Source organism: Meriones unguiculatus, chromosome 10 (genome assembly GCF_030254825.1).
Source record: "Meriones unguiculatus strain TT.TT164.6M chromosome 10, Bangor_MerUng_6.1, whole genome shotgun sequence".
In the NCBI taxonomy this organism is placed as follows: Eukaryota; Metazoa; Chordata; class Mammalia; order Rodentia; family Muridae; genus Meriones; species Meriones unguiculatus.
Window position 1 is genome coordinate 105,162,658 of NC_083358.1, and position 18,084 is coordinate 105,180,741.

An 18,084-nucleotide genomic window follows, 5' to 3' on the forward strand; every position below is an offset into this window, starting at 1 on the left:
GAATACCTAACAGTGACTCACATCAAAGTGTTTGCAGAGTGGAGAAAAGTAGATAGATTTGAGATCCATTTTTGATGTTGAAACTTGGAGAGTCATGAACAAGGAGTCATGAACAAGGAGGCATATCAAAGAGAACACCCTGCCTCTGAGTTAAGCCCCTGGGGTGCTTTGGTGCTGGTCCATACCGAGATAGAGAACATTGGGTGAGAAATGGTTTTCAGTTAATTTGGGAAAACTGCCATATGTGATCACATTGTATTTGAGATGCCCTATCTTGCTAAGAGCCACATTCTGTGTTCAGAGATGTTAACTTCAGTGACAAGTTCAGCAGCATGTGATAGAGCTCGGGTAACTTAACAGGAAGACATGAATTGACTTGGGTAAGAGTTTCTGAGAAATGTGAGAATAGGGCCTTGCATCATGGAAAATCCAACACTTACCCTTTGGTATAGAAGAAGAAGGAAGCCAAAAAGGGCCAGGCCCAGTGGCACACACCTGTAATCCCAGCATTCTGGGAGGCAGCGGCAGGTGGATCTCTGTGAGTTCCAGGCCAGCCTAGTCTATAGAGTCCATGACAGCCAAGGCTACACAGAGAAACCCTGCGCTGAAAAAGCAAAAAGATAAAAAATTAAGAAAAAAAGAGGGAGAAGTGACTTAAAGGTCAAAGAATGTAGAAAGTGAAGACAGAAGACAAGAGGACCAACTAGTTTTAAAAGGTGCGTTGGCAATTGTGGGTAACACTAAGAAAAGTAGCTGTGGCCTGTTGCAGAGGTGGTAGACAGGGTGACAGTGACACCAGGGAAAGCATTTGCATGAATGCATGAGGCCTTTGGATGTGGAGGGAACTAGGCCTCTGAGTCATTCCTGAGGTGAGAAGATGGCAGTGGGTTTGAAGTTGACATAAGAATGTCCCCTTGTATATAAAGCCAGGAGTTTTTGTGGTCGCTGGCTGATGGAATGATTCCAGCACAAAAGGAGTCAGTGAATGTATAGGAGAAAACTGAAAATCTCAAGACAAGAGTCACTAGAAGAGAAAATTTCTAGTTCAGTAGAAGCCACAGAAAGAAGCTCAATGGTTGGGTGTGGATGGAAGAAAGGGATGGGTCTGGGTGGTCTTGGGAGAATGTTTTCATTTTTCAAGAGGCAAAGTCAGCAGAGGAGATCAACAGGCAACAATGGGGAAGTTCCAAGAAGGTTAGATAATTTCAGACAGAGAGCACGCACACTAAAAAATTGTGGTAGAAGTCAGCTGGTGCTGAGATGAAAACATGACCAGCATGTTGGGTCCTCTGAATGCCTCAAGTTGTCTTTATTTGCTCAGATATAGACATAAAAATGGAGACGGGGGGCAGGTCACTGAGTTCATGATCATGATGGAAAGAGAGAAAAGAGAGGAAATGAGATTTTTGTAAAGTGTGGTCAGAATACGATGACCTGGACCATGGAGGAGAAGTCGAATAGCAAAGATGGCAATGGATGGAGACTGGTGGTTCCCGTGGACTAACGGTTACAATGGAACTGAAGAAAGTGTGTGTGTGTGTGTGTGTGTGTGTGTGTGTGTGTTCGCTATTAGGCCATTTTTAAGAGGAAAGATCAGGAAAACACCCAAGGTTAGAGAGTGTGAGATCTTAAGACCACAGGAGTACATGGCTGATGTGGGATGAAGGCAATGACCATTAGATAATCAAGAGGCTATTATGAAGAACCCTGTTCAGGATGAGAAAAATAAGAAGAGAACCAGAATAAAAAAAAAAAAAGAGCCAGCGAGGCCAAGCATGTTATTGCCTGTTCAAGTGTCCAGGGCAGCGACAGACTAATAGGAGGGTCTGGAAGATTGGCCGGATACCTGTGGTCAGGCTATTCTATCAGTTGCCAGGGCAGCAAACCATTAAACACACCTCTCTGTTTTACATTTGAAGTTCTCTCTATAACTTTCTGTTTTTCTACATGGAGAAAACTCTCCGTTTAGTCAAATAAATCTGCCCTGTAGTACTGAAAGTCATATCCACGGTAGCAAATTATCAAAGAGCTATTTTAATCACGGCTGTCATCATCAATATCAGGCTATTTCTATTTCTATTTACTGACTTTGTATTTTACAGCAGACATTGCACCTTGTCAAGTCCTTATGGGTATAATGGGTAGAGTGTTAGCTCCACTTTACAAAGGAGGAAGCAAGCTTGGTGGGGGGGGGGCAAGCAACAACTTAATATCCAAGTTGGTGAATGGGAATGCCAGAGCAGGGGGCTGTATCACCCTTGCTCTTTGCAGTGGGTCCTTGGAGCATAGCATGGCCCTGAGTCCAATTAGCTTGTGGGTGCTGGCAGGCCTCATCAGAGCCTCTGAGAGCTCAGCTCTGGATCATGATTGCTTGTACCAAGGTGAGAACCCTGGGAATGTCTTTGGTAGGCATCTAGCCTTGCCTCAGTGAAGTCAAAACTTTGCAATCAAAAGTCTTCCAGAGCCTTCACAGCTTGAAGTCTTGATGTTAATCTTTGAATGGAGATAAGCAAATGACTTTCGATAAAATTGTTTTAAAGAAAAAACTTTTACTCATTTATGTGCTCATTCTACACATATTTGCAGAGCACAGTGGAAACTTTTTACATGACCCCCCCCCCCCACAGGGGAGTTGATCAGTTCAGAGCACCTGAATACTATTTCCTGAGTCTTTTTTGGGGTCTTAGGGAGAAATGTGTTAATCATAATCCCAAGTTCAAAAGAAGAGACAAATTATGGTGCCAGTATCTAGTATGAAAGTGATTTCTGACATGCTTTGAATCTGATCTCACAAAACAAGGTGGGTGAATTCTGTTAAGACATACAGTTTGTATGTCTGAGGACCATGACCTCAGCCCACTAAGTTTGGGCAATAATTGACAGCTAGAGTCCTAGAACTGTTTCTTGGTTTGAAATTGTTTCTTCCTTTTCTACTAATATCCAGGCACAGGAAGTTCAACCCTTACCTTTCTTTCATTTTTCTCTCATTCTATGTATACCCTCCATAACCTACAGGTGTCTGTAGAATTTGAAGGTAATAGAGGAAGAAGCCAGACTGGACAAACATTCATCAGGGATGAACCCCAAATCACAAATTAAACCTTGCTCATGATTTCTTCTTCTGGCTCTTTTTGCTTTGGAATAATATGGCTTCATGTTCCTACCCATAATTATCTGCTCATAGCATTAAAAATTCAAGGGAGACTCGTGTCAATTCAAGACAAAATGCAGGCAGGGAGTAATCCCAAAGTTGTTTCCCAACCATGTTTGGAGAACACATGTTCCCTAGCACATGAATGGAGGGTCAAGTTCATCAGGGAATGCATTCTCTAAAAGCACAGCATGGGTTGAAGGCATCTGGATGTCTCCTACTGTGGAGGGCTTTGGGTAGGTATAGGGATTTCTTAACCATTTAAGCTACTTAGCAGATGTGGCGTTCTCATGTAAAGCAGTAACTGAAGGTAGCTACAGCACTCCACATACTCAGCTGACTGTTAAATGAATTTGCGGTAGAATCTTTAGTTATATCATTATCTTTTTAAAGACAAAGGAAAAAAAAATCCTGAAACAAAGCAACATGATTATTTGGTACTTCAAAAACATTTTGGATATTTTATTTCTAAATGATATGTTGATATTAACATTCAAACATAATTGATGTTCATTCTCTCTTAGTAGGAAAGGGTAGTCAGTGATAAAAGCCAAGGACATGGTCGTGAACATATCTTTATATGTTCTTAGAGCTGATGATCTATGCATCATGTATAACTGGTGTGCATGTGGCCTACTGTAAATCTTCATAATAAGGTTAAAGAGAGGAATGAGAAAGCAGGCTTGTGGAAGTTGTAACAAACTTACTCCATCATATGTTTTACAAGAAACCTGGTCTTTTTTGTGTCCTGTGTTAGAGCTAATTCACCACCTTACTCTTTCTGGTAAGCAACTTATTTGATTGAGTCCAGAGATGGTGGGAGCCTCAGAGACAGGCAGAGACACTGTGTATGGGGTTAGACAATATTAAAAATAAAAGGATTCAGCAGTACAAAGGGAGTAATGAGAGAGGCTAATGAGTGTGTGTGTGTGTGTGTGTGTGTGTGTGTGAAAATGCTCCAAACTCAGTATATACATGCATGAAACAGATACGTTTTAAAAGTTAACTTTTTTATAAAGTTCCTTCATCATTAGTCAGCCATCACTTCATCAAATTTCCAAGATGGTGCATGACACACAGTGAACTCCAAGTTAATTTGATCAGGGACATATTTTTAAATAGAGAACCATGTCTAATGGTAACAGTTCAGTTTGAAAACACCAGGTTATGGGAACATCTGGGGACCCAATTAATCCTGTTCCAAAACTTGCACTAAATACTTTATTCAAAATGTTAAGCACTATGTACTATAGAATATATAATTCTCTCAAATGTGGGAAGCACACACATGTCCAACAATAAAGGAATAAATAAAAAAAATGTGGTAAACAGTAGAAACTCACAGAGCAAAAATAATAGATATGAATGTTGTGATCATAGCAAAATTATGATACATTTTAAGTAAAAAAAAATCTGTGTTAAAATGTTTTACCATGATTATAACTATATAATGGGATGAATAGATAACAAGAAGCAAAAAGGAAGCATAGCTAATGTTACTATTATTGGTAATAACACTAATATGGTATTGTGATTTGTCTGTTATGCCTTGTATATTTGTTGTTACTCTTTGCTCTCCCCCTGCCCTGCTCCTTACTGCCTGAGGCTGTTTTCAGTACCTCCAATGATGAAAATTCATGAAGTTGAATTAAGAATTTACCTCTCCAGAGAGCTATTGGAGCCCTGGCTCTCAACCTTCATGAAGCTGTGACCCTTTAATAAAATTCCTAATGTTGTGGTAATCCCCAACCATAAAATTATTTGTATTGCTACTTCATAACTGTGGTTTTCTACTGTTATGGGTTGTGATACAGGTATCTGTGTTTTCCAATAGTCTTAGACGACCCATGTGAAAGGGTTATTTGACCCACAGAGGTTGTGACCCACACGTTGAGAAGCTCTGTGTTAGTGTAAAGAAAAAAATATGCTTAGTGGGATGAAGAGCACTTGCTGCTCTTCCAGAGGACCCATGTTTGGCTCCCGTCAACACATTGGGAGGATCACAAATGCCTGTATGTAATTCCAGCTCCAGGGGACCAATGCTCCCTATTGGCCTCTGTAGGCACCAGCACACAAACACCTAAATTTACAGGAATAAAAAAAAGTTCATGCTTAGGGATGCATTTGTTTCATATGTTCAAATAGTATGTTCTCTAGAACCCCACATAACATTACTGAGAATGGGAGGTAATTGGTGTGGTTCCTCATTCAGTGAATGAAGATGTGGGAGTGATTGTGTGTGTGGTGGCTGGGAGGAGGACAGGTCTGATATATGCCTCATACATGGCTCAAAGAGACTTTGATGTCAGGTGAACTAATAATATCTTAGTTAACCATACAAAGGGGCAGGGAGACAGCATTAGGGCATATGGAATGATCTCAGAAAGTCTCATTCCTCAAGAGACTGGGTGATTTCTTAGGAAGGAAAGACTAGAAATTAAGTCACGATTGCCCTTGGTACCAGTGATTGGTTAACACAATGGTGTTTATCTCTTTCTTCTTTTTTTTTGACAACTGTTCTCACATTGAACCTCTGGAAGATATGTGAAAAGCAATTATCGGGGGGGGGATGGGGAGCAGCAGGAGGGTGGGGGATGGGGAGAAAAGCCTTGAGTCCTGAGGAAACATGAACAGATAGCATTTTGTTGAATGAGAGCCCACAGCGCATCTCAGGATTACCAGGACACACAGGCGAGGTGTTCGCAGGGTTAACATTGCACCTGATGCTCGGGATCCAACCCTTAACTACCAAGAGCGCAGCTGTTGGCCTTCAGGAATGCTTAACTTTCTACCACCCATAGTCTTCTCATCTGCAAACTGGGAATGGTTCATTGCAGTAATCACATTAACTCATTTAAGCATTAAATAAAAGAACATGTCTGAAAACATAGAGTTAACAGTCAGGAATAGTAGCTAACTATTGTTAATTGCTATTTAAAAATGCTAGTCAATTTTTTTCCTTAATTTTTTTTTCTTGAAGTCCATGAAAAGTTTTCATTAATAAAAAACAAAACAGCCAGCAAAGCACGGCTCTGTTTTTGTGGAGAGGCCAGCTGGGGAGTCATTTATTTCTCCTAAATTGTTGGGGTTTGGGGTTCCTTAGATCTTCCATTTGTGTTGGTTGTATCTTCATTTTGATAATCCTGCCTCAAAGAATTCCAGCCAGCTAGTGAGGCAAGTTATTCCTTTTCTGGAACCACACGGGTCTCTCCAAATAGAGCCCCTGCTCTTCCTCTGTTTGACTTCTTAAAATAGTTTCTGAAGAATTTAACCACAACTGAATCAAAACTAACCAGCCTGTAATTTCCTGGTCTGTCCCTATGGCCTTTCCTTTAAAACAAAACACACGTGCAAAATGGCATTTTGCTGGCTGATTTCCAGCTTCTTGGGGTTTTGACTGGAGGAAGCTGGGGAATGTCTGTGGAAGCTTCTCGTCTTCATCTCTCTCCATTTCTCTCCAGGAGGATGTTCTGGCTGGTGTGGGCCTTCATTTCTCTGATCATCAAAATTAAGCAGTTTTAATTTTTTTAATGAAAAATTTACTGGATACTGTGTGCTCATCGTTCTTTTGTCTACCTTTCCCCCACGCCGATGCATGTGAAAATAAGGCAGCACACACTCAAAGCTACACACAGAAAGAGCTATCCTTTCTTATTAAAGTATTTGCTATAAAATTCTAAGAAAACGTGAGCAGACTAAATTCATCCATGACAGTCACAATGAAAACATATTTGGCTCTTTACTGAAAGCCTCTGCAAATATTCTGGTTTCAGTTCTGAAGCACGGAAGACTCCATTTATATTGCTTAGAGATATTAAGGGTCAGTGATTTTTTTTTTTTTGTAATGTAGTCATAGGTATTTTTCAACTTTTTTGAACATTAAGTATTTTCTTTTAATTGCTTAGTCTGAGATATTATTCACAATTAAGTGCTTATGAGTAATTATCATGTAACACAAAACTTAGTTGATTAGAAGCAAGACTGAGTGAAAATAAAAATTCATACAATAGCTAAATCAAAACGTTTCAGAATGAAACCAAGAGATTTATTTTAAAGTCATAATGAATACTGTGAGGAAGGACAGATGTGTGTAAGGAAGATTCATTTCTAAACAAGTGCTACCGTTCAAATTTCCTGTCATAATAAAGGGTCTAAACTGCTACTGTTATGCAATCTAATCATATAAAGAAGTTCTGGAATGTCAGAAATGTTTATACATTAGAGCACATTGCTAAAGTGCATCTTATATCTGTATCATCTATATCTATACTGATATATTTGGAAGTCATTATCAAAATGTTTCCAAACAGATCAATGTTTTCAAACAGGTTCAACCTATTTACAATTAGAAGCTAACATTTGCATTCCAGGAATTCCACATGCTAAAGGTGGAATTAACAATTTTTTTTTCTTTAAAGTACATTTTACAGTTTTCATGATATTAATTATGTAGCAAGTTTTCTTTCAACGCAGAAAGTAAAAGCAACAACCAGCATTCAGCTGTGTCATGTTCTTTAACTTAACCGGGTCTAAAATACCTTTATTCTATCTGGCACTTGAAACTGTAATTTACCATTTGTTTTTAAAGGAGATTTTGATTGAGGAAATAGGATCAAATATATCATGACACATTGCATCTGTTTCATGGGGCAAAAAGACAAGAAACACCTAATTCTATTATTTCTGTGCCCTCGTCTTTGCCTTCATTTTCTGTAATTACTGCTATAGGTTCTTTCTTTCTTTTTCTTTTCTTTTTTTTTTCTTAAGCATTCACTGTTTGGAAAGTTCATTTTCAAAAATTAAACACAGAAGACAGAAAACATTCTTGGGGTTGTACAGATGCAAGCAATATACGAGAATTAGCACATGAAAGCAAGTATCTCTGTAGATGCAATGGAAGGTTGAAAAAGCTGAAGATTCATTCCCTATGCAGCAGAATGCAGAATCTTCTCCTGGGTTGAGCAGAGGAAGATGGCCTTCGCCTGCCGTTGGTGATACACTTCCATGGGCTGTTGTAGAGATCCGTTGTTCATGCTTACTTTTCTCTCAGCCAGACTTCTGTCTGACAAACATTAACCTCAATTGTTCCAACTAACCTCTCAGGCAGCATTGCCCAAATGTTCACGGATTACCTCACCCTGCAAACAACTCCTTTCATCTCTAATTCATGAGGGAGACCTTCTGGGAAGTAATTCGTTCCAATCAGTTTTCATCAATTTATTTAGCACCTGCTCAGATGGTTTCAACTCCGACACGAGGGGCCAGTGCTCTGGGCACCGCTGATAATGAGGACATTAAATTAGATTGTGTAATTGTTGGCTCTTAATTGCTCAGAGTTCTCTTGGGGCATCTCATCCTTTTTTCTTCAATATCTAAAGTTCAAGTCGTGGTTTGTTAGACACTCAGATTTTCAACTATCAAAAATCAAGGTTCTTTCCAACAGCTTCAGAATCTCCCAATCATGTTAATATAGTTCACACTTCAGAGAAATGCTGAGCAAAAGAATGTAAGCATATTTTATGTCATTTCTTTCATCAAAAAATTCTTGGTTGTCTAGGATATTTTATTTTCATTTGAAGATGGCTTACTAAAATCTGAAAGTATTGTAGTAAACAGTTTCTGAATTGTGATGGGTGGCAAACCAGTCCGGCAACGCTCTTCCTCATGCTGATCACCTGTAGGCATGTTACTAAACCCACAGTTCACTTGTGTAAGTCAAGCTCTCCCAAGACATCAGTGTTTAAATACGCAAGAGGAGATTGTTATTGTAGTTTTAAATTGTCTAAATTCTCTTCTGCTAACTCTTAACTTCTCTGAGTGTTTCTTAAGATACAAATCCATGATCCATGATAGAAAGAGGGTCAGAGGGGAAACTGTAACATCAGCTATTTCTGTGAATAGAACTTTCCTGGGTATAGAGTGTTCCACCTAATAAGATGCTAGGTGGGGTTCTCTTAGGAAAGCGGGGAGCCCTGTAATGCAAGTTCAAAGTGATACCATCACCACCACCATCATCATCATGATCTTCATGGCCACCACAACTCTCCATTCAGAAGCTTAATCAAATAGGAGACCTAGATCTAAGGATGATGTAAAGCTGAGGAAGGCATCATGGGAGTATATTTACCTTTTCTTCTTTCATTAGTTGGTTTTTGTCCTTTCTACCGAAAGTCACAAGGAGCCCACATTCCAATCCATATCACATGTGCATGGGCACACATATCACACACAAATGTACAGGAGCATTTAAAATAAAGTATTTCAGCATGATCTAAAAACCAAGGAGGGCATTTTTCATCCCAAGCAATGATCATAACAAGTGCTGGGCCGCACTCTACAGTGGCTTAGGGAGGAGGAAAGTCTTTAACCGTGGCCCACCCACCACTTGCTGAGCTCTGGGGGACCCAGGTACCTTCTTTTCATTTTCCCGTCTCTGCAGGTCCCTTATTTTAATCTGGAGAAGCTGAAATTTCAGTAGTTTCCCTATCAGTGGTAAGGATAGTTTCTCTCCACTCTCCATGATTGTTTTTGCTGCCACCAGCACCTGTAGAGGAACACAACTGTTAGGAACGGTGACATTTTATAATCTTTGCTTTAGTCTGTCAGTGATAAGAGGGTGACGCGGTGCTTTAATGTTTTGTGATATTAGTCTTAGTGGAAAGACAGGCCAAATACATACACGGGGAAATGTGCCCAGGACCATCGGGATTGGGTCATTTCACTATCAGTTTCATCTCCAGCAAGGTGGAAAGCACTTTATACATTGGTGTCAGACTCCTAGAACTGTGCTAAGTAGACAGAGGGTGCCCATCTAGTGTGACTGGGAGGTCACTCTCACGCTGCGGAGAGTCTGCTGTTGTTTGGCACAGCCGGTAGTCCAAACTGTCCAAACGTTAACTTATCAGGACGTTATAACTGAATCGGGTTTTATGATAGTAAAAATGACCATGCTGGTAGTCCCTTATTTCTTGGTGACCAAATCCAAGTGAAAGATAAAAGCTGTTTGACACAGGGGACCTGTACGAAGGTTGTGTGCCCCCTCCCCCTGAAGCTTTATGTTGAGCCTGTTGGTATGCGGACTAATTGGGGTGAAATGAGGTTATTGAGTTTTCTTTGGGTGACGACAGGCACTGGGAACACACAGCTGTATTGTCCAGATGTGTGGCACTGACAGCCTACTTTATGGCTCTGTTTTTTACAGCTTGTTTCCCCTAAATTTCACACAACTCTCTAACATCTGGGCCCTTTTCCTTGGAGTCCTATATAACCACTTTATTTACTGCAAAAGAAAAAAAATCATGTAAAAGATACCGTAAAAGTTGTTATGTGTTTCACTCTGTTCCTGTTGTCTCCCTAATAAAGTCCACTTCTGCCTGAAGGATTGTCACAGAGGCAATCTAGTTAGAGATTTATCAACTTTTGCTTTCTTTCTTTCTTTCTTTTTTTTAAGGAGCATCATATTTATTTATAACCTTGGGATGAATTAGGTGTTGCTAAAATGTTCTGACATGTGGCTTTTCTCCCCCACCCCTTGGAGCAATCACTCTGCTGGTGCATATGGTGTCAATTTCAGGCCCTCGATCCCAGACAATGACCCTGTGCACTGTTCCTCTGGAGCTGTGTCTTGTCTGAGGCTCACACTAGTTCTTGGGTCAGGGTTTCCATGACTAGTCCAGTCTCTCTGACTTTCCCCTTTGCCAAGGGAAATAGCTTGAAGAAAGGGAGGTACATATTTTGCTTCTAACTGGGGAAGGCCCTGTGGATCTTCACGTGCCAAAATGTAATCCGATCTTGTAGAGACTATAGAGGCTCCTATTCTGCAGTGCAGAATGAGAAACCCAGGAAGAGGATGTCTTTAATGCTTTGCTTTCCAAAAGCCAAAGGAACAAACCAGAGACCCAAAAGCCCTGTGTGTGAGAGAGAGAGAGAGAGAGAGAGAGAGAGAGAGAGAGAGAGCCACGCTCCCCAGTAAGCACAGTGCTTGCTTTTCATGGCAGGCTTTGTAGCACAAATTATGGAAAGGGAATGGCGGCTGTGATTTTTAGGGATCAAGCACATGGACAGGACACCAGCAGATCCTCTCCATTCGACGACGACTAGATCCAGCATGTTCTGGGATCCTAAGGGAGCTGCTGCCCGGGAACTTACTATGAAATGAAGCTGTGTGGCTGGACCCAGCCCCTAGGGTGGGCGTCAGTATTTGGTTTGAAATGTCATTTTTCAACAGCGGCTGAATAGTGTGTTGACAATCAGGCTGCTTTGTGACATCTGGTCCTAGATATTCAAATCTGGGGGTTTTAAAGCTCCAAGCAGCCTGGCATGGAGCATTCATGCGGAGTACAAAGATCATGACAGTGTTGAAAGGAGTCGGTGCTGGAGTAGGCTGCCCAGAGTGGTAGCATAGTCTCTTCCCTGGTGATCTGTGGAGATAGGATTCGCACCTGTGCCAGGAAAGGTTTGGACGAAGTCTGCCTAGTGTCATGGTAATAGACAGGATGTATCTAGATGTGCTTTTCTAGCATGTTGACTCCAGTGTCCATGAATATTACCTCACCGAGTTAAGACGTACTAGAAGCACAACCAAAAGTTCCCAGAGAAAAGTATTTTGCAGGCCATAAGAGTTAGTTTGCATATCTGAAAACGGCAGAGTTGCTGGGTTTCAATAAAAAACTGGCATAGTATCAAAGTAGCAGCAACGTCCTTCTCTTGATGTGGGGAGATGGGTGATAGGAAATGCCACGGGGACAGCAGGCATCTGTCACTCCATGAGCTGTGGACGCAAAGTGGGTACAGCAGGCAGTGATGCATCCCCGTGGAATGTCTCTTTCAGGCTGGCCCTGCTCCATATGGAAACCACTCAGTGCCAGACATGCCCACAGACAGCTCAGCCTGCAAGTGGCATCGTCAGCGATGGCAAAGCCTGGCACACCTGACCTCTGGGCTCTCTCTGAAGTGATGTGACTCCAGATATGATATAGCTCTTTGGAATGGCCTTAGGTTAATTGGTAACATTAAATAAAACAAGTCTGTGTCGACTTAAAATGTGAGACTAAACCCTTTCTTGTGGCATGTGGCCCTTCACCAGGAGAGGCGGCAAAGAAAGAGCTTTTCAAATGAGTTTCCGCCAGCAGGTCTTGCTTTTCATACCATTGCTGGCAGATGTAGCATCAGGCGCCAGGACTGTGGTTTCAGAGAAAAGAAAAATCTTCAGAGGATCTTGCATGAAGGATGCCTTTTAGAAAATTAAAATCTGAAAAGGGGGATTTGAGAGATGACTCTCATTTTTACAGAGCACTTTGGAAAGGTCTTATTTTCCTGCTTGTGTGTGCTGGTTAAGGAAAGTGAATCAAGCTTCCACCTTTCGGCACTCTGAAGGGTATTTGTCCAGGAGCTAAGGTCAGTATGTGAACACACATATGGGTATGTGTGTATCTTTTTGTATATATTTCAATCTGGGTGTCCCGTTTTCTTCTTTTCTTCTTCTTCTCCTCCGCTCTTTCTCTGTGCAAGTGAGTGAGCACGTGTATGTGATAGCAAGATGCCAAGGGCTGTAAGTAATGAAAGACTTCACAGAACACAATAGAAGGAAGCTGGCAGCAATTAGACAAAAATCTAAGCTTCCCAAACTAGTCAGAAAAACAGTCATGTATGGGTTTGAACCTAGGCACTCAACAGGCCAAAGTACCAAATAAATGTGCCTGGCTTCAGTCAGAAACCCAACATGAATCAGAGGGGAGAATGGGACTCATTAAGATGGTGAAAACTGTGATGGGGTGAGGTCTTGGGGTCTCAGGGAGCTCTGCATGGTCAGGGTTACAGGTGGAAGGACCTGCCAACATGCGAAGGCTTTGTGTGGAATGACTTAGTGGCCTATCCCGGGAAAGGCTGCTGTAGAAGAATGCCAGGCAGGGCAGTGGAGATGAGACATGTTTATTGAGTGAAGAGTGCTTTGAAATTGTGGATGGATGCCCTTCCTCTTCGGCTGTTTTGTGATTCTGAGCATACTGAGCCAGGACAACATGTGGCTCTGCATCCCTGTGCATGGCGAATCCATCATATTTGCCATCTAATGATTTGAGACAACAAAAAGAAAACAAAGGAACTAAGCAGTCTCTTGTCTGGGGATCAGCCGGGCCCACCAACAGATCCTAGGGCTTCTTCCAACCACTCCTCCTCTTTGTAGGACCTTCTCATGTGCTAGGCACAGGTATCCACCTTCCCAGTGCTTAGATTAGTTCATACATTCCCATGGGAACCGGATGGATGGATGGATGGATGGATGGATGGATGGATGGATGGATGGAAAACCATGAGGTTTCTGTCTGATTTCCCAGTGTGCTTACCACACGAGACAGCCTGGTCACCGCTGCTTAGCAGGCACATGTGATCTCAAGTGATTTCTGAGAATGCATACAGATTTTTGGATCTGCATTTACCTTGCCTGGAGGAAAATTTTAAGGCAAGTTGTGGAGGAAAGAGCAAAGAGTGGCTATGGAGGTGGGGAGCAGGTAGAAGGCCAGGGGAAGCTTCTCTCAGAAGCTTTAAATAGTTATGGGTCCCCCTGTAGGGAAAGATCCTTTGGTTTGACAGTTGTCCTTGAGGCCCATGGAATTTTGCTGTCACTGTGACAATTTACAAAGAATGACTTTATATTTAGCCTCCTTTCTTTGGGTACATGATTTGGGACTGGTTGGATCATATGGGGTAGAATAGAGATAGACATGTCTGGACTAGCACAGAGCTGAGGGAACAGGCTTTTGAACACAGGATCTAACATATGTATAATTTTTCTTCTTTTAGGACTTCCTTGTTTATCTTATTTTAAATTTTTTATAGTTTATTCATTATATATCCTGATTGAAGCCTTCTCCCTTAACTCCTCCCAGGCCCACCCTCCCTCATTCTTCCCCCATCCCCTTTCCCTAGTCAACTGAAACGGGGATTTCCCCTCCCCTGCCATCTGACCTTGGTTTATCAAGTCTCATCAGGACTACTTGATCCTTTTCTTCTGTGGCCTGGAAAGGCCACACTGCCAGGGGCAAGTGATCAAAGAGCAGGCAATCACATTCATGACAGAGGCAGCCCCTGCTCCCCTTATTCGGGAACCCACATGGAGTCTGAGTTGCCAATCTGCTACATCTGAGCAGGGGTCAAGGTCTCTCCATGCATGGTCCTTGGTTGGTGCATCAGTCTCTGCAATACTTGCTGGGCTCAGGTGTTTGGTGTTTTTTGTTTTTTGTTTTTTTTTTTTAGCTTTGTGGGGCTCCTGTCCTCTCCATGTCCTTCTATCCCCACCCCTCCCCTTCCATAGGACTCCCTGCGCTCTGCTCAAAGTTTGCTTGTTAGTCTCAGCATTTGCTTCGATCCCCTGTGGGGTGGAGCCTTTTAGAGGACCCTTTATAGTAGGCTGTCATCCTGTTTCCTCTTTTCCACCAATTCTCAGAAACAGAAAGACATGTATGTGTAATTTTTATTATCACCTTCTTTTGGGTAACCCATTTCTTCAGTGTAGGACTGATTCAGATGAGGAAGAATATTACCATTTGTGTCCATGTAAAAATGTCTCAACAGCAGAGGAGGCTGTGCAGTGAAGAGAGAATATTTCCCCACCTTTGCACCAGATCTCTTTCTAGAGATAACCACCGTGAACCAATCCGCATGCAGTCTTCCATAATTTCCTATACGTGCACAAGCACACATTTCTTTCTCTCTCTATGTATGTACATACATTTAAATGCATATATGTGTGCATACGTACACATACCTTTACCTGTGCCTATAATTATACCTATATATAAATGCCGCCTTCATGTTTAATGCAATCATGCTATTTGTATGATCAAATGATTTGTGGCTTGTGTTTTTACGTAAAAACATCTGGGCAATTTGCTGAACTGACATATTTTGTTCATGTGTATCTTTTTTACTAGACGGTAGTCATCTCTTGTATGTTTGGTCATTTAATTAGGTGGACAGGTAGACTATTTTTTTCATATTAAGTGTCCGTGTATTCTTATTAATAGCATTTTTGCTCCTAACAACACTTCATGAGTGGGTTTATTGTTCACCATCACCAACACTGGGCATTCTTCAACTTTACACCTTTGTCTATATTGATAATTGATAGTTTTATTTGGAGACAGGTGTAAAAATTTAAATATTCCTTATGTGTACTGTAAGATATGGCTTCTGCCTATGATTTTTAAGAATTAGTCAAATATTACAGCAAGTCAAAGGAATTGAAAGTTTTTGTTTTATTTTTATTTGGCTGAAATTCAGCACATAAGTAGACACATGTTTTGGGTTTATGATGTGAAAAGTGGGGAAAAGTTAATCTCAGTTTAAATTGTGTTCATGTAATATTTTAATTCTCTTTATTTTACACTCAGAAAAGACAACTGCTCAGCCCTTTCTTCAGCAAAGCTATCAGTTGTAAGCAATGGCTATCCACCTGTGCCAGTAACGGTGCCTGCTTGGGCTCAGTGTGCTGAAGGAGCAGCGTTGAAAACCCATAGCAGCTAGGCTGAGGTCTTCGTCTGGATACTTGGGAAATCTGAACAGATATGGTGTGACACAACAATCCAGTGCTATCAGTTTACTTGTGCTTTCTTCCTGTTATGTTTCTCCCCTTTGACATGCTTTCTCAATACCTGGTGCCTTTTGTAGCCTAACATGTAAGAAAATATGAGAGATTTAACTTGGCAACTCACTTTGAATTTAGTTTACTTATGTGGGTGATTAGCTGTGTTTTGAGAGTGGGTGCTTCAGCATAGCATGTAGGGAAAGCTTTCCAAGCAGTGAGTTTTAGACATGGTTGTGCTGGACTGAGGGCAGGAGATGGCTCTTCTCTCAAACTTAAACGACCTCCATCCCCCAGGCTAGCAGTGACAGTAAACTCAGTCTCAGCACTTAGGTTTCTGGAACACCTCTTTCCCTGGGTAGAGGTGCAGTAGCAAAGGAATGGGCCACACAGGAGAAATGTTCTGGATGAGACGTGAAAGTCTGTCTCCTGGGGTTGGAATGAGAAATGCCCTCTGTCGGCAATGTGTCTGAACACTTGCTGCACCTTTGGTGGCATTGCTTGTGAACGCTACAGAACCTCTAGGAGGTGGGACCTCAATGGAGGGCGCACACTACTGCCAGTGGGCATTCAGGGTTCACAGCTCCCCGCTATGTTCTGCTGCTCTCTTATTTCCGATAAGGATGACAAGTGATCAGCCAGCTCTCTGCTTCTGCTGCCGTGCCTTTGGCCATGGCATTCTGGAACCCTTAGGCAAAATGAACTCTTCCTTGAATGACTAACATATCCTGTAGCCAGGATGAGCATGGTACATCATGAGGGAATGTGGGTAGGTGTGGGCAAGGGTGAGACAGAGACTGGAGGAGAGAAAAAGGCAGAAGAGAGAGTGCCGAGTGTCCAGGATCTGGTTATGCGTGCATTCATATGACTTGTGGAGGTGTGTGCTGTGGCTATTATCAGGTACACATGTACATGTGTGCTTACAAAATATGTATGTGTGTGTGTAAAACAAGATTGGGAGGTAATTTCATTTCTAAAATATACTCTCTCTATATGTATAAAAACTATAAAAGTTGGTATTTGTGCTACTGAAGAAGTAGTAGAAAGAACAGCAGCAACATTTTCAATTGGTAGTTTAAAATGAATATGTGATTATCATTTTGATTTATAGTCAGATTAATTATGTATAATTTATTCATTTATATACTGCAACTCTATTTCTTACTTCAGAGAGTACTAGAGGCAGTTTGACTATTGTGTAATCTACTTTTCTATTATACTTGCTATATAAATACTAATAACATTTAAAAGTCAGAGGAAGTATTTGCCCCGGTGTGTATCTATACGCACAAAAATATCTGTGTTTAGAGTCAAGCGCTGCTCTCCATGGGCCTGATTCTATATACTTGGTGAAAAGGATGGCAGAACAGGTAACCTAGCAAACGTTTGCAAAGGGATGCCAACATTGAGGTGTGCTCATCTCAGAGAGGCTGGCTGGAAACTGTGGCTTCGTTAGTGCTGGGTATGATAGGCCTATTGTTGAAGCTATTTAATTACTTATCCACAGTGTGACTTAAATGTACAAGTTAGGGCACTGCAGTCTTCCTAACTATCATCAGGTAGCTCTGAACAAGTTACTTAACCCTTTCAAGTTTCAGAGAAAAAAAAATCGCCTCCAAGCCCCTCACCAGGACACTATTGATATTTCGAGCCAGTAAACCCTCGTTGTGGAAGCTTTTCCTGCAAATTACAGGATGTTTCTCGCATCTGTGTTTTTTTATCTAGTTGTGACAATATCTCCAGATATTTCCAAAATGGTATCAGGGGGAAGCTGGGGGTTCCCCTTGTTAAAAAAGATCTGCAGAAAGAGAATGAGTGGTGCTGTTCTCATAACAATGCTGAGATGCAAATGATGAACACCTGTTAAAGACTAAGCAAGGTGAGCGATACATTCACAAGTCCTGACTGAAGTAGCTCTTGTTGGTGTCTATGCATGGGGTATGGGATGGAAACTCCTGGCAGCCTTTCGGAGAAGACAGGGAGCAGCTGGAGGGGTGAGGCTTGTTACCAGCTGGCTGGGGCCTGACTGCCCAGCTCATTCAACCTAGCCCCACTGGGAAAAATCCAGGTTCATTTTGAGAAAGGCAGAAATAAAAAGAGACTGTGGAAAAATATATGTATACAGAAGAGGGGGCGGAAAACCTTAAAAGTAGAAATCCTGCTTTTCTTAATGGTGTCTAAAAGGCAGGAGAGGCAGTCTACGGCAAACACTCTGTAGCCTTGAAGCTTTCTTTTTTGCTCCCTCTGCTCTCTTCATTCATTCCCACTGCATTTATTGAGTGCTGACTACATTTCAGTCTTTGCATTGCTAGTTCCTTCATGCATTCAGCCTATCCAGGTCACATTCTTTAAG

General features: G+C 41.6%; 1 protein-coding gene across 1 annotated transcript in view; it reads right to left on the reverse strand.

Moving 5' to 3' along the window:
• Positions 1 to 18,084, reverse strand: part of Spag17 (sperm associated antigen 17) — a 203,324-nt gene that overhangs the window by 123,268 nt on the left and 61,972 nt on the right. The window contains exon 4 of the mRNA XM_060392982.1: positions 9,564 to 9,695. Within this exon, the coding sequence (XP_060248965.1) occupies positions 9,564 to 9,695 (132 nt within the window). The remainder of the gene's footprint in view (positions 1 to 9,563; positions 9,696 to 18,084) is intronic.